This window comes from Rhinoderma darwinii, chromosome 3, assembly GCF_050947455.1.
Source record: "Rhinoderma darwinii isolate aRhiDar2 chromosome 3, aRhiDar2.hap1, whole genome shotgun sequence".
Taxonomy (NCBI): Eukaryota; Metazoa; Chordata; class Amphibia; order Anura; family Rhinodermatidae; genus Rhinoderma; species Rhinoderma darwinii.
Window position 1 is genome coordinate 291,012,261 of NC_134689.1, and position 20,734 is coordinate 291,032,994.

General features: G+C 42.9%; 1 protein-coding gene across 3 annotated transcripts in view; it reads right to left on the bottom strand.

Annotated features, from left to right (window-relative positions):
* Positions 1–10,500: 10,500 nt before the first annotated feature.
* The window catches only part of USP8 (ubiquitin specific peptidase 8), a 75,899-nt gene continuing 65,665 nt past the window's right edge, over positions 10,501–20,734 (bottom strand). For all 3 annotated transcript variants that reach the window (XM_075858051.1, XM_075858053.1, XM_075858052.1), the window contains exons 15-20: positions 19,661–19,873; positions 18,894–19,104; positions 13,997–14,233; positions 13,351–13,493; positions 13,121–13,250; positions 10,501–12,349 (exon numbers count right to left, since the gene is read on the bottom strand). In XM_075858051.1, coding sequence (XP_075714166.1) covers positions 12,164–12,349; positions 13,121–13,250; positions 13,351–13,493; positions 13,997–14,233; positions 18,894–19,104; positions 19,661–19,873 — 1,120 coding nt within the window. In that variant the 3' untranslated portion in view covers positions 10,501–12,163. The remainder of the gene's footprint in view (positions 12,350–13,120; positions 13,251–13,350; positions 13,494–13,996; positions 14,234–18,893; positions 19,105–19,660; positions 19,874–20,734) is intronic.

Here is a 20,734-nt window from a genome sequence, read left to right on the forward strand (position 1 = left end):
ATTTAATGCTTACCAGAAGTTGCCGCACGTGTATGGCTTCTCCTTATGCTCCTCCTCCCCTCTTCATCTACTTCTATGGGCAGTGTTTGTGTCTCTCTCCCCCTACTCCCCTCTCCATAGACCTCTATGGGAAGGTAGGGAAGAGACACTCCCCCTCATCTTGCAGCCAGTCTCCTCTGCTCCGTAATTAGGAAAAGATTTTGTTTGACAGAGGGGTGGAGAGCAGATTACATAAAGGAAGATGCCTACTAGTAATAACTTCACAAAAATTGTCGTTTTTATCCGTGAAAATTCTAACAGTAAGTAAATGACAAAGTTGATATATATTAGGTGTACAATTACATCAGAATAAGTTGTTTGAAAAGTTAGTGTCCATTTAACTTTGAGAGCTTCAAAGTCTCACTCCAGGTCCCTTGTAAGCAAACACTGTATTATCAATGTTTTTGTTAACATATGGGCTTCAAATAGACCTCAAAGTAAAACTGGAAAAAAGAAACAGATGTACCTGTAAACCTATTAGCCACTCTTTTTAGTTGGGTGTATGATAATTGCTTTCTGACCTTTACACAATGATCATTTTTGTAAAGTTACAGAACATTAGACAACCACGTGTTTGACCCTAGGGACCATGTAGATTAGTTTCACAAGACTTTTGGCTCTGGAGTACCACTGGAGTCAATTAAAATAGATTTGTTCCTGATTCACCTCAAATATGGTGTTCCCAGTGTTTGTTGCAGCAGGATGACCTTTTGGGTTGTACCTTCCACCCTTACCCTCCCCTCTTCTCTCAATTCCCCCTATTACTAGGGTGCAGACTTTCCGTACTTTCTCGCTCTTGTTTTTCTTTGATTTTCAGTTACATTGCAACCGTGTTCTGTAATTGTAACCTTTTGTTATGCAAGGGTACACTTTCCATATGCTTACTGATTGAACTCTATGGCTATTCGTGGTCTTTCTAGACTGTTTAACATGCATAATCTTTGCTGCCCACATGGGCAATGTTGTCTTGAACGGTTTTATTTGTGCCTTCTGACACCACGTTGTATTTGCTATTTTTTCTTTGCAAAACCATAACAATTTTGGAAATTAAAATAGATTTTATCCAGAAGAAATTTTATTATGTAGTCATCAATTTTACTATATATATTATATATATATATATATTTTTTTTTAATAAAAAGGCAATAGTTTTTTTTAAATCAATGCCAGCAAAATATAGATTCATCTATTCTTAAATGCCGAAACAGAAGACCCTCAGTTGTGCACTTTTGGGAGATCTTCTTTTGATATTCTATTTAGACTTGACAACAATCTTATGAGTCATCATTAAAAAGTTTACATGGTCAGACCTCATGAACATGTATTCGGGAACAGTGCATTTCAAGTGATGGCATTTTGTACTGTATACCCTTCAAAAAGCATGGTTTCTATTGGGAATACCCAGTCCAGAAATATAGACAGCAACACTACAAAATAAAGTTCCTTATTTATCTGCAGAAATTTCGCCCCATGCTGCCTGAAGCTCCTCCCGCATGTTGGATTGACTCGATTGTCACTTTTCTTCTCATACCATGCATTCAAGCTCCTGCCACAATAGCTTAATAAGGCCTTATTCACACGAGCGTGTCAGTTTTGCATGTGTAAAAAAACGTAGCATATTTCCTGCATTGCAGTTCCGTGTGGCATCTGCGTACGGTGCACGCCTGCGCTTTTTATGCGCGTATGTCACACGTTTTTTAAGTCAGCAAAAAAAACTGAAGGTTTAATTTTTTCCTCATAATTTCTTTAGCAACTGGTGCGTGAAAAACACGGACAGCACACGGATGACGTCCGTGTGCTGTGCATTTTTTTCACACACCCATTGACTTCAATGCGTGCGCGATGCGCAAAAAATGCACAAGAATAGGACATGCAGTGAGTTTCACGCAACGTAAGCACTGAATGTCTAAACGGCACCATTGAATTGCATAGGTCCGTGTGACGTCTGTTGTTTTAATGCGCGTAACACGGACGTGAAATACGCTCGTGTGAATAAGGCCTAAGTTTGAGATTTTGTGATTGCACTGCAAATTCATTACACACAGAATACCAGTGGACTTAAAGGGGTTTTCCCATGAGAGACATTTATGATATATCAACAGGATATGTCATAAATTTCAGATTGGTGCGTGTCCCAGAGGTGGGACCTGCATCTATCTCTAGAACAGGGCCCCCTAAACCCCGTTCCACCGTTGTGTTGCAGCTGAATTCCGACCATGAAAAAGGTTACATGGTAGAGTTACGAAAACAGCGTAACTCGCTGAGCTACGCCGCTGTTTTCATAAGTCCCATAGAACTGAATAGTAGTTATGGAAACAGGCTAACTCGCATGCTACGCTGCTTCCAGAACTGCCATTCACGACTATGGGAGTTATGGAAACAGCATAGCTCAGCGAGCTACACTGTTTTCGTAACTCCCGACCATATAACCAGAAAGTGGCTGGGAGGCGGCGAGAACAGACAAAAGGTAGAACGGGTTTTAGGGGACCCCGTTCAAGAGATCGGTGCAGTCATGTCATAAATGTCTCTGATGGGAAACCCCTTTAAGATTCCCTTTAGGCCCCATGCACACAAACGTAAAAACGCCCGTAATTACGGGCCCATAGACTTCTATTGGCCACGGGTACCTTCCCATTTGCTTACGGGAAGGTGTGGTCGCAACGGTACCACTACGCCTTGATTTCTGTAGGTCCCAAATTAGAAGTAGGTATATATACGAGCTCGGTGAGTCAAATCACTCTGAGACCATGTTCTCAAAAAGAAAGAGACTCCAATTTATTATCATATACAGTGTATATTTATAAGAAACAGAACAAAGAGCATAACTCATAGAGTGTAATCAGCAAAGGGAGAATTCCTCCCTCTGACCTTGAGCGCCATCCCGAACTGTTACTTATATAAACTGTTTTACTGCCAAGAAGAAATACCTTAAGTAATCTGCAGACTATTACAAGGCAAACTAAAAAACAAAAATGAATATCACACTGTGCAGTATATACTGACACAAAATACAAAACATGGAATTTTGAAATGATTCCTTCAGAAAGGTGCCTGGGCCGTTGAAAAATATGGAACATGTCCTATTTTGTGTGCAGCCGTAATTACGGAAGCGTTGCTAGGCGACGTCAGGGGATAGTCACTGTCCAGGGTGCTGAAAGAGTTAACTGATCGGCAGTAACTCTTTCAGCACCCGGGACAGTGACTACCGCTGGAGTTAATAGTATTAAAAGTTAACTTACCCAGAACTCCCTGCTTTTTCCTCCAGTGCGGCCTCCCGGGATGACGTTTCATCCCATGTGACCGCTGCAGCTAATCACAGGCTGCAGTGGTCCCATGGACTGCCGAGTCATCCAGGGAGGTCGGACTGGATGTCAAAAGAGGGACGCGTCACCAAGACAACGGCCGGGGTACGTATGAACTACTTTTACTTTCAATCGCTGCAGAAACTCTGCCCGAAAGGGCTGCCCCTTCTCTCTATCCATCACTGATAGAAAGAAGGGGCTGCCGATTAGCGCAGAGAAAACTGGTCCGTAAATACGGGTGGAATACTGGTGACAACGGACCCGTATTTACGGGCACGGGTCCGTAAAAGATTGATTACTTACCGGTAATCGGTTTTTCAAGAACCTATGACAGCACCCCTGGAGAGACGTCCCATCCGCTGGACAGGAAACCTGAGGATATAAAAATGGACACACCTCTCCACACACCCAGTCTTTAGGAAGAACTCAGGATGAGGAGTAGTTTAGTTTATGTTTTTTTTTTTTTTTTGTGAAATTACCTCACACCTTTATATATACAATATTTACAGAAATGCTTACATTTACGGTTAGCGATCCAGCTTATGAGGATCATTTGCTAGAACCATGGGAGGGTAACAGCTGGGTGCTGTCATAGGTTCTTCAAAAACAGATTACCGGTAAGTAATGAATCTTTTACCCTTTCACCTATGACAGCACCCCTGGAGATGTAAAATAGAAACCAATATTTTTAGGGTGGGACCACAGCTTGTAGCACCTTTCTACCAAAGGCCAAGTCAGAGGCTGTATGCAGTTGTAATCGGTAGTGCTTAAAGAAGGTGTGAGGAGAACTCCATGTGGCAGCCTTACATATTTGGTCTAGGGATGCATCTGCTCTCTCTGCCGATGAAGTAGACACGGCCCTGGTGGAGTGAGCTCCGAAAAACTCTGGGGGCTTGAGCTTCTGATTTATGTAGGCTAATTGTATGGCATGCTTGATCCACCTTGCTATGGTGGCTTTACTGGCTGCCGAACCTTTGTTGTGACCCTGAAACTGGACAAACAAGTTTTCTGAGGATCTCAGATCCTGGGTAATCTTTAGGTACTGGACTAGGCATCTTCTTACATCTACGCAGTTAAACTGTTGTTCCCTCTGATTTTTTGGGGAATCACAAAAAGAGGGAAGGACAATATCTTGGTCTAAGTGAAAAGGAGAGACCACTTTAGGAAGGAATTCTGGTAAGGTTTGTAGGATGACTCGATCATCTAGCAGTAGGGTATGTGGAGGAAAGGCAGAGAGGGCCTGAATCTCACTCACTCTACGGGCTGATGTAATGGCTAACAAAAATGTCATCTTGAGTGTCAGCATTTTCAAGGAGATAGAGTCTATTGGATCAAAAGGTGGTTTTATCATAGCCTGGAGAACAAGGTTTAAGTCCCAGGGAGGAACTGGGGATCTTATCTGGGGTTTAAGTCTGCAGGCGGCAGTTAGGAATCTCTTGATCCAGGGGTGTTCTGCTAATTTGAAATTAAAGAAGGAACTTAAAGCAGAAATCTGAACCTTTAACGTAGTAGGCCTATGGTTTTTATTTAAACCTGCCTGGAGGAAATCCAATATTAAGGGAATATCTGGTCTGGTTAAAGGATTAATATCCCTGCCTGCAAAATTCAAGAATGCCTTCCATGACCTCAGATATATTTTTGAGGTAACCGGCTTCCTACTGGCTAGTAGGGTGGAGATGACCGATTCTGAGAATCCTCTTTGCCTAAGGTTTATCCTTTCAGTTTCCAGGCTGTCAGATGGAGTTTTTGAATGTCGGGGTGTATTACTGGGCCCTGATATAGAAGGTCTGACATGTTTGGGAGAACCCATGGTTGGTGTGAAGACATTTTTCTTAACCACGTGAACCATGGTCTCTTTGGCCAGAAGGGGGCTATTAGTATCACACTGGCCCCATCTTCTCTGACCTTTTTTATTACTCTTGGGAGGAGGTTCAGGGGGAGAAGGCGTATCCTCGCTCTTGACTCCAACACTGGGAGAATGCGTCTATTGCTGTTGGGTGGTCTGAAGGGTTTAGGGAGAAGAATCTCTGGGATTTTCTATTTTCCTTGGACGCAAATAAGTCTGTTGATGGGGTTCCCCATTTGAGGATGATTTCCTGAAATGCTGTTGTATTCAGGCACCACTCTGATTGGTGAAGCCTTTCTCGGCTTAGGAAGTCTGCCACCTGTTTGTCCTCTCCCTTCAGATGAACAGCTGATAGGGTCAATAGGTGGTGTTCTGCCAGAGAAAATATCTGTGAGGATAAGTCCATCAGCGAGGCCGATCTCGTACCCCCCTGCCGATTTATATAAGATACTGTGTTCGTGTTGTCTGAATATATTTTCCAGTGCTGACCTGAGATTGCAAGTATGGATCTCTTTAAGGCCTGAAGAACTGCTGCCAGTTCCCTGAAGTTGGAGAATCTTTGAGCGGTCTGCTGATCCCACTGACCCTGAAGAAGAGAGGAGTCGTAATGGGCTCCCCACCCCCAAGGACTCGCATCTGTGGTCATGTTGAGAGTAGGGGTTAACTTCCATGGAATACCCCTCATGAGGTTCTCCCTGTTCAACCACCATCTGAGGGACATCCTTGCTGCGGAAGAGATGTGTAAGGGCTGGTCCAAGGAGAGACTGCTCCTTTCCCATTGATTTAAAATGTCCCACTGTAGTGGCCTGGATCTGAAGTGAGCCCATAGTACGGCTGGGATGCATGATGTCATGAGGCCCAGGACTGACATAGCTTTCCTGAAAGATGTCGTATGGCTCAGGTAGATCTCTGATATCCTGCTTATCAGGGGACCGATTTTTTCTTCTGGAAGGAAGGACATCTGCTTGGAGGAGTCCAGCAGGATTCCTAAGAATACACATCTTTTTGATGGGTTTAAATTAGATTTTTTTAAGTTTATGTTCCATCCTAATTTTGGTTATATATGTCGGACTCTTTGTATCTGTAGGGTCAAGGTTTGAGATGTTTCTGCAACCAACAGGAAATCGTCCAGATATGGTATCAGGAGAATGTCGTTCATCCTGATGTAAGAGGTCATTTCCGCTATCAGTTTTGAAAATACCGTTGGGGCTTGTGAGATGCCAAAGGGGAGGGCTCTGTATTGTAGGTGAAATACAGACCCGTTGAGTGTCACTGATACCCTTAGGAATCTTTGATGATGATGACATATGGGTACGTGATAGTAAAGCATCCTCTAGGTCTATTGAGGCCATCACACAATACGTGGAGAGGAGATTTATAGTTGATGCAATGCTCTCCATGCAGAATTTTTTGTAGGTCAGATAAAGGTTTAATTTTTTTAGATTTATAATGACCCTGTGTTTGCCTCCTGGTTTGTTCACAAGGAAGAGAGGGGAATAAAAGCCCTGACCGGTCTCTATGCTTGGAACTTGGATTAGGACTCCTTTTTTTATGAGTGACAGAACTTCTATTTCTAGGATCTTTTGTTGGTCAGGGCTCCTTAGGGCCCTTGTGGGAAAAAATATCTGTCTGGGGGGGGGGGGGGGGGGGGGGAAGAGATCTGAACTCTAGTACGTACCCGGTTTTTATAATTCCTAGAATCCAAGGATTTGCTGATATCTTTTGCCAATCCTTGAAAAATAGGAAAAGATGACCCCCCACTGTAGGTCCTGTGGCGTCATTGTTGGTCCCTATTTTTAGGGTCCTTCTGGGGCCTGAAGAGAAAGGACTTATTCTTCCTAGTAAATCTTGAAGGTCTAAAGTCCTGTCCCCTAGGGTTAGGTCTTTTATTAGGCCCTTTGGGACGAAAGGAATCTCTTGTTGGCCTTGTTTGTGCAGGGAACCCTTTCTTACTATCTGATGCTTTTTCCAGCAGGTCATCAAGTGGGGGCCCAAAAAGGTAATCTCCTGAGCAGGGAATAGCACACAGCTTCCCTTTGGAGCAGGTGTCCCCTTTCCAGGTTTTTAGCCAGATAACTCGTCTAGCAGAATTTGGCAGGCCGCTGATCTGGCGGAAAGGCGTACAGCATCTACGGAGGCGTCTGCCAAGAAATCTGCGGCTTTGGAAAGTGTTGGGAGGCTAGGATCTGATCCCGAGGGGTCTTGTCTTTTAAATGTAAATCCAATTGTGCGAGCCAGATTTTCAGGGATCTAGCCAAAGTGGCTGCAATGCCTGGTTTAAAAGCCCCCGTAGAGGCTTCCCAGGTCTTTTTAAGGTAAAAGTCGGCCTTCCTATCCATAGGGTCAGACAAGGAGCCTAGATCTTCAAAGGGAAGGGAGTGTTTCCTTGATATCTTGGCTACTGGAGCGTCAAGTCTAGGGATGTTGTCCTAGTCCTTGCATGCCTCGTCCTCAAAAGGATACTTCCTTTTGAGAAATTTGGGAATACTTGTTTTCCTATAAGGATTTTTCCATTCTTTTTTTAATGAGGTTAGATATGTTTCTATGGATAGGAAAGGTTCTATTCTTCTTAGGTCCTAGGCCTTGAAACATTATGTCCTGGACGGACCGAGGTTCTTTAGGATCATCTATATTCATAGTCGCCCTAACCGTCTTTAGGAGTAGGTCTATGTCCTCAGTTGGGAAGAGATTCCTTTCTCCCTCACCTCACCTGAGGAATCAAAGGAGCTGTACTCCCATTCTTCACCTAGTTGAGGATCCTCTTCAGATGAGGAATCAGAATCCATCCGGCTAGAAGAGGCAAACAGAGGATCTCTTTCCCTCTTAGGGTATGTTCACACGTAGTCAACCAAAACGTCTGAAAATCCAGAGCTGTTTTCAAGGGAAAACAGACCCTGCTTTTCAGACGTTTTTTACCAACTCGCATTTTTACCAACTCATTTTTTTACCAACTCGTTTTTGGAGCTGTTTTCATTGGAGTCTATGAGAAAACAGCTCCAAAAACGTCTGAAAGAAGTGTCCTGCACTTCTTTTGACGAGGCTGTATTTTTACGAGTCGTCGTTTGACAGCTGTCAAACGACGACGCGTAAATAACAGGTCGTCTGCACAGTACGTCGGCAAACCCATTCAAATGAATGGGCAGATGTTTGCCGACGTATTGCAGCCCTATTTTCAGACGTAAAACGAGGCATAATACGCCTCGTATACGTCTGAAATTTGGCCGTGTGAACATACCCTTAAGGGACTTTAGTGAGTTCCTAATTTCAGCCCTTACAATATCCTTGATACTTGTGGCTAAGTTTGTAGACTCTTCTGAGATGATGTTGTCTAAACATTTCTGACAGAGCCTTATCCTGTTTTTTTCCTAGGACAATCCCTAGCCTAAACATATGTAGAAGAGAAAGGGAACAGTATTAGGTAAGGAAGAGGTTTTTTTTTTTTTAAATCTTACCCCATATCCTGGTGTCCTCAAGTACTGGACTGGAGGACTTGGCATTAGAGCGGTCAGTGCGTCCTGGCGCTTCTCCTGGCGTTTCCATAATGGAGGAAGAAGACTGGAGACCGAAGCTCCTGTTTCTGGCCTAAATAGGCCATGGATTGGCTGGGAGGCCCTCGGCTCCGGACGCTGGAGCCCCTCCTCCCCACGTGGGTCACCGGAACACCGCCCCCTGGAGTGTTGGACGCATCACCGCCCGGAAGTGACGCGTCGCAGCCAACGCTGGGCATGGTCCGGCAGAACCGAACGGGACCCCGGGAATCCGCTCCCCGCCAGAGGAAGGCCCACAGTGTGGGCCTTAAACCACCTCCTTTTGCTACAGCAGGAGGGAGGCGATAGACCGGGAGAGGAGGGAGTACCTGTACCAGACTCAAGGTTGCTCCCCCCAAAGGAGACTTATACCTTCCAGAGCACCCCTAGTGGAATAAGGTGAGACCTTGCTAGGGGGTCTGCAACCCCGGGAGAAGTGCTTTTCCTCAGGACAATCCTTCCATCCGGAGGACAGGAAACCTGACTGGGTGTGTGGAGGTGTGTCCATTTTTATATCCTCAGGTTTCCTGTCCAGCGGATGGGACGTCTCTCCAGGGGTGCTGTCATAGGTGAAAGGGTAAATACTGGTGGAATACGAGTCGAATACGTGTGACAAAGGACCCGTACTTACGGGAGGAAAAAAATATATATACGTTTGTGTGCATGGGGCATTACTCTGTACTTATTTCCCACTTTAACAGCACCAAAACACCCCCAGAACATTACTCTGTCCTCCACTGTGCTTGTCAGATGGCATCAAGCAGTCTTCCAGTATCTATTCATTTGTTCTGTGTCTCACAAATGTTTTTCTCTGTGATACAAACACCTCAAAATTTAATCTGTCCGTAACACTTTTGTCCAATTATCCTTCGTCTAATGTCTACGTTACTTTGACCAATAAAAGGAAAAGATTAAAATAGGCAGTCTCAGATATTGCATCCAAGGGTCGCCTCTTCACTGTTGAAGATATGACTGGTGTCTTGAGTAGTACTTAAAGAGGCTCTGTCACCACATTATAAGTGCCCTATCTCCTACATAAGGAGATCGGCGCTATAATGGAGGTGACAGTAATGCTTTTTATTTCGATTACGAGGACCTGTGAGGCGTCCGTGCATGGCCCAGGAGCCTGGACCGCAGAAAGAACGGACATGTTTTATTACGGCCGTGTTCTGCGGTCCAGGCTCATAGAAAATAATGCACGCGGCCATGTGCACGGCCCGCGATTTGCGGGCGGCTCGCAGGTGACGCTCCGCGGCCGGCTGACCCGAAAATCAAGGCCGTGCACATGGCTACAGTCGTGTGCATAAGGCCTAACATTGTTTAGACTTAATTTCTCATCAATGCCATGTTATTTTAATTGAACAAAATAAATAGTGATTTTCTATCAAAACCAAGGACATTTCTCAGTAATCCCAAACTTCTGAACAGAGATAGGAGATCCGCAGTATGTGGAATTGTTGGAGAACTGAAATTTCAATACCAAAATAAATCAGACAAGAAAATAAGACACCAATAAAAGACCATAAGACAATGTAACATCTATAATTCAGTTGATTCTAATAACCTATTCGTAAAAAACTAAGAAAAACAAAAAACACTTCAGTAAATGGAATAGAAGGAAAACTTTATTTCATAAAATGCATTACTAGAGTCATTTAAATATTTTAGTAATTTAATGTATCAAACAAACATGGGTACTTCTGCTAGTAGATAGACTATAATCATATCTGAAATGCAAGTATCTGAGATGTGTTGTGCAGAACTTCATGAATGAGGAAACCAAAAATGTGCAAAGAAATTTTTATTAAAAAGAAGGGATGGAGTTATTTAGAAATCAATGTTTTATAATGAATCATACAATTAGCAACATAAGCACATAGGAAAAAAAAAAAAAAGAACCCAAAAGAGTGAAGCGCTCATCTTTAGAAGCCGATGATCATGGAAAAAAACCAAAAACACTAGACTCACCAACTATTGACTGTAGTGGCAGCCACTTTGAGAACAGAAAGATTAGAGACCCTCCGGTCCCAGGACAAAATTATAAATATAGCAGGGTACATTTGCGGTCCCCTCTGTGTTGTCCCAAAATGGCCACAGCGCTTTGCAGACTGTGTGAAAGACACTCCCTTTGTTCTTTAATTGGCCAGAACTGCTCAGTGTCTCCTAGTCTAAGAGGCGCTAAAACCATGTTGGGACAACACAGAGCGGCAGATACATGGAAGAGGGGCGCAACTGGGGGGCACCAGTAATATTGCTCCATATACCTCGTCATATTTACATTTTTGTCGTAGGACCGGAGGGTCGCTTTAAGCCGAAATTATAACGGATGGCCAAATATCAAGAGTCGGAGTCCATGGCCACCTAGGTTACCCATGCAGCTGTATATCTGACCACACTGGACGAGGAACAGTTCTCCAGATATCTACTGTCTTCCGATTCAGACCAGTCTCATACAAAGGCTAGAAGTGATCTCCTGACTGCTTTTAAGCACTATAAACATGGGGGACATATATATTATATTAGGTTTGGGTGTAGCAGTTGCTTTTGGACCATGTTACATCAGCGAGCCACATGCACAATATTCTATTTCCTGAAATCAGCGTATGACGTCACTTGTAGCAAAAGGCCCATGAATATAAAGTTGTGACATGTTTCAGCAATATCGGCTGTATTCTGCACTACAAATGGCTGCTTCCACTAAGTCACTAAGTATTGGTATATTGTTACTTCAGAACGCTAACTGTATATATTCGTAAGTAGATAGATTTATTTAGATATTAGACAAGAATTTATCAAGTGCTATAGGTATTTTACATAAATAGAATATACAAAGAAAATAAAGTTCTATACATAGGAGTGATTTGCGAGTTTGCAGTCATTGATACAAATACATTCCAAATCTGCTTAGACTGTTTGTATGTCCCAGTAGAGAAGCATATGGAAAAAGACAAGAAAAAGGTCACAAGACAAAAGAGAAATTACTTATGGAGAGGGTTTAATAAGGACATATCCAAGGAATATTCAGTATCTTGCTTTATATACGTGATAGTCAGGTTGGTTGCACAAGGCTCCAAAGTGAAAGATTCATCAGAGCCTAACCCATTCCTGCCAATATCAGAGAGAACATAGTGTGCAGCACAGACTGGTTCATAAACCGGGGCCGCGGTGAGGTGGAGATCTAAAGCTATTATTATACAATGGTCAGTACGAGTAACCACTCCAAAACCTCTATGATATTAAATGTGGCCGCACGTTCCCCCCTCACTTGTGTGCGATACCACATTATATATCAGAGCAGGAAACAGATAACACTATTACCCGATTTCTAATACCCCTGTGGTGGTGAAATGAGCTGGGAGACCGCAGCATTTAAAATCCAGACTAAATAGAATCCGCTGCTTCCTCAATTTCCAATGACTGTTGTTCCAGATGACTTTGTGGACGAATGCTTATGTCAAAAGTTCAGCTCCTCGAAGATCCAATGAAGTGTAAAAGAGGATGTATGCAGCGGACGTCTTCACGGAGGATACAGATATTTCTGACACTTCATGGTCATCAAACTTGAACCACCTCTGTCTCATTGCATTCTTGCAGTAAGCAGTGTAATGCCCACCATCCAATCCACCATAGTGATTCTGTCCAAAATACAATTGTGAGAAGTCAAAAGTAGCCGCAAAGAGGCCACAAATCTAGTAAATTATATTTTTAATAACACCCCTAAAAAACAACTGTAATGAATCATTCAGGCCACCTGGAGCTGCAAATACCACGGTGTCTTGTGTTCTGGGAATACACAAGGATGGTAATGGGGAGCAAACATTGATCGCCTTCTACTCTCTGACATTTATTTAAAGGGGTTGTACAGTAATTGAAAAGCATGGCTGCCCTATTTCACATGTCCGCAGGTTGTATGAGGTATTGCAACTCAGCCCCGTTTGCGTCAATGGAGATGAACCACAAAACCAGATAACCCAAAGAGACAGGTATGGCTCGGTTTCTTAAAGCAGCCATGCTTTTCAAATCCTGTACAACCCATTTATCTTCTATTCTGAGTAGGAAATCTGCCAGGACCTGTTTGATTTGGACAACAATTAATATCCCAACTCTTGTTCCCCCAGTGACATAACATACTCACATGTCCTACTTATATGCAGTCATTGGATTTGCCCTAGAATAGTTATGGGGGGCTTTTCAAGCTACCATTTTGTTAAACCACTGAACCCTGAAGCACAATGCCGCCATTTTTTAACTAAAAACCGCCCTGTACAAGCAATATATAGGAAAATTTGGATGCCGATCATTTACATTTAATTATGTGACAAAATAGATGTAAGTATTTATGTCATAATTTATTGTGGAATTTTAAATCCACGATAAATTCTTTTTTTTAAGAGCTGGCTACTTACAGATACTCCAAATAAGCTGTATCTCTTAAACGTCTTGGGTCCTATGACATACTGCGACAAGTCAAGGTGTTCCAAAGGAAAATCCACGCATGTTTGCAGCTTTTGTTTCCAGCGTCCATCATAAGAAAATCTGGAAAACATTTACAGGTAATAAACGGTCATAAATAAAAACTAACTTTCGATCAGCTTGTAAAAATAAACTGAATGAAAGTGTGCAGAAGAAAAATTACCGTTTTAGGTGCACAAGGAGGACAGGTGGGAGTTTCCAAATTTCTATTTTCTTCATGGAATCTCTTCTAGTTTTACAATTGCTACAAAAAAATCTATTATTATCGGTGAGCTTCTCTTCTTTGGAAAAAGACTTAAGGCAATCCTAAAAAGAGACAAAAATATCACACTACTGAACGGGAAAAGATAAGATAGGATAAGATAGGGGCTTGCTCGAAGCCAAGTCAATTGGAAAGCTACATTTTAGATCCCAAGAGAATCTCGACTTGCAACTGCTCGGAAAGTTCAGGATATCAGCAGTGTCCTTTACATAGACCCAAAATCTGTGCAATAAACATGTATTATTTTTATGGTCATCTAAAACGGCACAATAAAGGGTTGTCTCATATTGACAAGCACTTTCCATAGGCCCCCATTACATCATTTTAACGCAATGCTAAATTTCCCCTGCAGCAAATAAAGAATGGCGGTTCGCAGCTTTCAACCATACAGCAGCCATAGCTGATCGCCCGGGGTGGCTACATTTAATAATGAACTTGTACCTTTAAAACCCCCGCACTCCAATATTACATGTGTCTATTACGGTCATCCACATTCCTGTCCAAGATGTTATTTCTCAGCTTTTTAAGAAAAACTCCATATAAATACCTGAAGAGAACATTTGCTTTGTGATGGAAGTGGAAGAGACAAGTACATGAAAGCTTCAAATGTTCGAGATTTTTTGTGGCAAGTAAGACACTGGACAGTGGACTTGAACTGGCCCTGGAAAAGCGCCACTATAATGGATTCATTGAGTTGCTTGTGTTTCATCCACGCTATATCTGCAGCCTGAGAATCGCTCAGATGATCGTTGTTTTCTTCTTTATGTCTCTTCCTGTTGTCAGCCTATACAAACACAGAAATCCCCCCTAGTCACTCATGGCTTACAGGCAAGAGAAAAATGCAGTAAACCGTCTAAGCGGACACACTCTCAAGTAGCGCTTTTACAGAATGCGGTCTACGGAGGTCAACATGGCGACACATTGCAGAACGTGCAAATGTTATCAGGTCGTGACTGTATAGGAACTAGTGAAAGCACTCAAATTTAGCAGAGGTGATATGTGAACATGAAAAACATGGTTTGGGGAGACTAGACCTCAGTGTATGTGACAATATGTGCACCGTTTAGAAGCATCTGAATAGAGAGTTTTTTTTAAATATATTTCTGGACGTAACAAGAATTTTCTTAATGTTTTTTAGAACCACATTACAGGCACGCGCGCAAACCCACACAGCACACACAATGAATAGACGGTTTTGCGGTGGAAGACAAGTGAACCAGTAAGGCCCCATGCACAGGAGCGTATTTTTGCGGCTGCAATTCACCCGCAAATCTGCGGGTGAATTGCGGCTCCATTCATTTCAAGGGGCCCATGCACACAACCGTGGTTTCCACAGTCCGTGCATTGCCCAAGAGCCTGGACCGCAAAAAGATAGGCCATGTCTTATTACGGCCGCATCTTGTGGTCCAGGATCATAGAAACGAATGCACACAGCCCGCGATTTGCGGGCGTCCTGTGGGTGACACTCCGCGGCAGTCCGAGCCACAAATCACGGCCGTGCACACCACTACGGTCGAGTGCATGAGGCCTATCACAAACATATCATGTGGGTCTTACATGAAAGTGACAGCAAGTCACATTTACTACAAAATCTTGTTGATGACAGCACTCCGGTCCAATGTAATGTACGCAAAAATGTATTCTCCAACACCTATAACAATCACGACGTTTCAGCTCAAACCATGATCGGGCCCAATAATGTTTATGGACTGACAGAGTGGCATCTTATAGGTGTTGGAGGATAAAATAGTCTACATTACATCAGACGCGAGTGCGGCCGTCAACAAGTTTTTTTGCGATTACAGATCCGGAGAGGTCTTTAACCCGGGAGAAACAAAGCCACACCAGTCTGAAAAGGTGGCTTTGGTGCTGCTCCATTACTACTTTTTAGCAAGTCACATTAAAGGGATTCTGAAATGTCATACATGCGGTCTGACCTGTAGGCCGCATGTTATAGGACAGGAGGAACTGAGCAACTGGATATATAGCTTTGTGGGAAAAGATTCAAGATAACCTGTGTTTTATTGATATGAATCCCTAATTAGGCCCCATGCACACGACCATAAAAATCACTTCTATTATCCACGGATACCATCCCGTTTATTTACGGGAAGGTGTCCGGGCCGTAGAAGTATACCGCAAAAGATAGGACATGTCCTATCTTCTGCGTTTTACGGGCCGTGCTCCCATACTTTGTATGGGAGCACGGGCCAAAAACGCGGGCGGTTGTCCTTGGCCGTCGGCCGTGCCTGCAATCGCGGCCCGTGATTACGGGCACGGCCATGTGCATGATATCTACGGTGTACACAACCGCAGATTTCATCCATCCGTAAATACTGTCCGTAGATACGAATCTGTAGTCATTTATAGTCATCCGTAAATGATCCGCATATATGGAACAGTGTCCATAAATACAGCCCGTAGTGCATCCCTATTTACGGATCTGCAAAAAGAAGAAAACCATAAATGATATGCAACATCTGAAAACCTGGTGTCACCTAGCAACGCTTCCATAATTACGGACGTCTATGGGCAGTCCGTGGCATAATTTCGGACAAAAAAAAGGACATGTTCTATAATTTCTACGGCACGGACACCCATCCGTAAAAATACAGCCAATAGAAATGAATGGGTCCGTAAATACGAACCGTCATTACGGATGAAAAATAGGGACGTGTGCATGGGGCCTTACCCTGGGCTTAAGAGTCCAGTGGGCGGTCCTACTCAATGATTGACAACTATTTATGTATGCATACCCATACATGGAAGGCTGTGAATCAAAAGATTAAGACCGCCCACTGGATTCTTACGCCTCGAGTGAGCAGGGAATGTTAATAATATTCAGGTTCTACTCAATTTTTTTCCACAAAGTTATAGATTAATCTGCTCAGCTCATCCTGCTCTATAACAGCTGCCCACGGGTCAGGCAGAATGTACCATGTGACAAGTTCCCTTTATTAAAGTTACATTTGGACATAATGCAAATATTCGTAATAAGTGACTCAAAGTTCTCCCGCACTGTAAGCCCCGCCCCTCTGCATGACTGCTCTAGCGGTCTCCAGATTGGTCGCTAGAGCTGTCACTCAGAGTGTGGCTCTTGCGCCCGACGAGGGAATCGAACGTCGGTTTCTCGGTCATGCAACTTGACTGACAGAGGGAAAAAAGGTATGTTTAAAATGCCGTCCCCCTCCCCTATATAACTCTGTCAGAATTTTTGAGGCCTCAAAACTGCTGACAAGTTCCCTTTAAATCTGTAAAGAATACTTGCAGAAGGAAGAAGGAAAATTTTCTTGTTTTGTTTGCCGACAACATCGAACAGGTCCATAAAAATGGACCTATTCCAGAATAGTGTGAACAAGACTTTATTGCACATTTACCTCTGAACATCATTTTCCAATTTGCATCTAGAATTAATCAAAATAAAATGTTGAGAGACCTTATAAATGCAAATTTTGTACTGATCCAGAGTTACAGCCAGTAACATAGCCCAGAGCGGTATTCACAATTTTGAACACATTAGAGCTAAAAGCTCCGTATTTGCTGTACATTTAATGATTGTACAGAGCTTTGTCTGGTGGTTTGCATTTGAGAAGTGTAGTCTTTACACCAAACACTTTATTGTAACCTAAACCTGGAAGGAACGTTTGATCAGTCGTGGTCGGACTCCTTGGGCCACCACCGATATTAACACAGTGATTCTCCCAATCTGCGGCTATGACGGTAAACAGCCCCATTCAAGAGCCAGCTTGGGAGTAGCGCTGGTTAAATAACAGCTGAATACGTCAGTGCACTATCTAGCCCTGAAACATCTATATTCTAGACACGGCCTGACTATTGACACTTCCACCAGTCACTAATGGCTCATCCTAGCGACAATGAATGATCTTAGGAATCAGAAACCCCTAGAAACAACCTGAACCAGTGTATGTATTAGATAGCCCACATTTAATGGACATGCTGCAGCAAAATATTCTATCGTAATGGGAAGACAACAGATGTTGAACAGGACAAAACACGGACAGCCATTCATTTTAGTTTACATAACCAACACAGGTCTATTATACAGAACAGAAAAAATAAATCCTTTTGGTCTTTACAAACATGAACAAATGGTTTTGCTTACTTACTCTCTACAAGGATCATCGAAGGAAACGTAAAATAGAAAGTAAAACAAAATGAGATATTTATGTCATGTATATTTTCATGAATCTTTCCATGTATAACATGATAAACCAGTAATCACTACACCATAACAAAGCAGCCAGCAAGTGCGGTCAGTTTGCAGGTGGAGGAAACACCCAGGAGAACCCCATGAGCATTACCTCCATGACTAGGAGAGCCTTCCCGGAACATCACATAACCACAGTGTGCTGTCAACATGTCAAAACTCAAAGGGGTTCTTTCAAAGACAGAAGACAGATCCTGTGTCCATCTTCTGAGACTCCTACAATCACGATTCCAAGAATGGGGTAGAGCTGCAGGCCCTTGGAATTTTAGCCGGAACAGCATCGCTCTGGTCTATGTGCCATTTCTGGTATTGGCGCCCAATACCTGCTCAGCCCTAGTGTCTAGGAAGGGGCCACGCCACTCCACCGTAGGTGGGAGTCCACGTAGTCAGACTGGAACGGATCACATTGACTATCTATTCTAGGCACATTGCCAGCCATATCCTGCTTCTCTTCCTCTTGGAGGTCACCGTTTGCCAGCTTCTCATACCTAACTCTGTATAACGTCGACATACCACTTTAAAAATAGTACAAGTACGAATACAAGTTTTAATTCCGGACACAGTTAAATCCCTAAGCTAGCATATTTTACGAGACTGTATTTACAGCAGTGTACTACGTATTCTAAAGACATGATATGCACATTATTTTTGGTAAGATAATACTATAAAAACAATACACACTTTTCTCATTAAAGGGAGTCTGTCAGCACTTTTGAGCTGCCCAAACAGCGAATACCACTAGATCGGTGTGTTTGTGATGCTTTCAACTTTAGCTATGTTGGCTAGGGGAGTCCGTTTAGCACTTGTAAAATACACTTTTATGCCGCCACGTGTCGTATGCAAATGAGCTTGACAGCAACTGGCATACCCCATAGTGTCCTGCATTGTGAGCAGTAAACACTCCCCCTATGTTGTCGATTGACACCTCTCCTGAACCGCTATGTCACGACCCCTGCGTCAACAGCAGAGGGCAGGGTTTACAACTCACAATGCAGAACACTTTCAGGTTTGACGGACACGGTCAAGCAAATTTGGAAACGGCGCATGGAGTCATAAAAGTATAATTTTACAACTTATAAATGGACTCACCTTGCCAACATAGGTATGTTTGCAATGCTTTCAACCTTAGCTATGTAGCAGTGCTCGAGTTTTGGGGAGCTGAAAAAGCTGGCAGACTCCATTTATAGAACAATCTATAAAGTGAAAAACAGATTACCTTATTGAGATCCTCATGGAGTCCATCCATTAAGAATAGCAGCAGCTCCTGGGAGTCTTGCTGGCTGTACCCAGCAAACTGGTCATTGATTTTCCCAATCGTTACCTTGAAGTCTTTAGGGCTTATGTATTTATATTGACCTGTCCACAAAGCCTTCATTATGATCCCAAATTCCTCAGCCACTTCTCCTTTATGACCCAGAAAATTAGATCTGTACATAATAGAAACGCACAAAACTGTCAAATGAACACAATGAAAACATAGGATTTCTATAGCACCTGAGAATCTTCCATCTGATAGGCCTCCTAAAAAGAGGACCCGTCAGCTCTCCCGAAATTTCTGGTTTAGGCAAAACTTGTAATCCCCATGAAATAACAATTCCGGAGCTTTTTTTTCTTAGAACTCTGCATTGTGCCGTTACTCTGTTATTCCTCATAGAAACTTATGAATGGGTGTTACCATTTCCCTTTTCAGGGGCAAGTCCCTACACACTGATGGACATTGTCAGACTGCGTAGGGACCCACCCCTAACTGGTAACAACCAGTTGTGAACTTATTCATACATTTGTAGCAAGAATAACAGAGGAACAGCACACCGTAGTCTTCCAGGAAAAGATGCTCCAGAATCGTTAGTTTATGAGGAATACAATTATTTTCTAAAACAGACATGTCAGGAGAGGTGACAGCTCCTTTTTAAAACAAAAGCTTGCAGAACAAAGTACACACATTTAGAATCCACCTAGAAATCGATTTGCTTGTTTTCTTACCTGTTAATATCGGCTTGGTAATAGTTTTTGTGGAAGTATTCCACCAAGTGCGGAGTGTTACAGAGACACTGTAGGATAGAATTCATGTAACACGTATTGCCAAGATTCCTCAGCCCAGTAAGAGCTGGGCCTGCACCTCCGAACACAGGATTAAAGCTGCGGATCTTCGATGCAGATAACTTGGTGATCTCGGTTTTTGCGTGGGCTGTTGGTCTACAAGACAAATCATTTTCTACAAATAAAAAAGTAGCATTTTCCAATCATCAAAGACCTACTAGCGCAGCAATTGTGTACAGTGTAACCCTTTGAGCTCCACAAGCATAGCCTTACTTTAGCATCTTGCAGTGACCACGTTCCTTACTAAACACAGAATTACTTTAATTCTTCCAATCGTCTCTACAATATCTTAGGTTTTACATAGTGCTTTTCCTGAATTCCTTACTATTACAACCATTGTGGGTTGACCTATATTGTTCAGTAACTTCGAGAACACATTGCATAACTTATCTTGTACCGATTCCTAAATACAACATATGTTATAAGCCACTATCGGACGCAGAAGTGTGAAGATTTCTATGGCCTTCTGAGCTTATTTCACCTCAACATTAAATGCTGGTGCGGGGTCTGTGTGTATCGGTATGGTAATCTGATGTATTAAAAGCTCAAATCTCTCAGAATGCAGCACGGCAGATCGCACCGCCTTATAACTGTCCACAAAATGTCAACGGGTTCCAGTAGCAGAACTTTAAGTGCAGCTCAAGGCCTACTTAGCTTTATTCACATCTCCGTTTGGAGCCTCCATTGCAAATTGCGTAAGATTTGATGGGAAGAATAGTAAGGAAATGCAGTATTATTCTTCCCATCAAAACGATGGATACCTCTGCAGAACCGGACGGACTCCATTATAAAGTCTATGGGATCCGCCGTGTGTTTCGATTATAAACGGAAACCGCGTTGCAAATGTTAACAGAGCCTTAGTGAAGCAATATATTCATGTTTCCCGCAATGTGTTCGGTTTATAAAATTGACATCAATATGTAAACTGTACAATGATATTCGACTTTACTAGTTCAA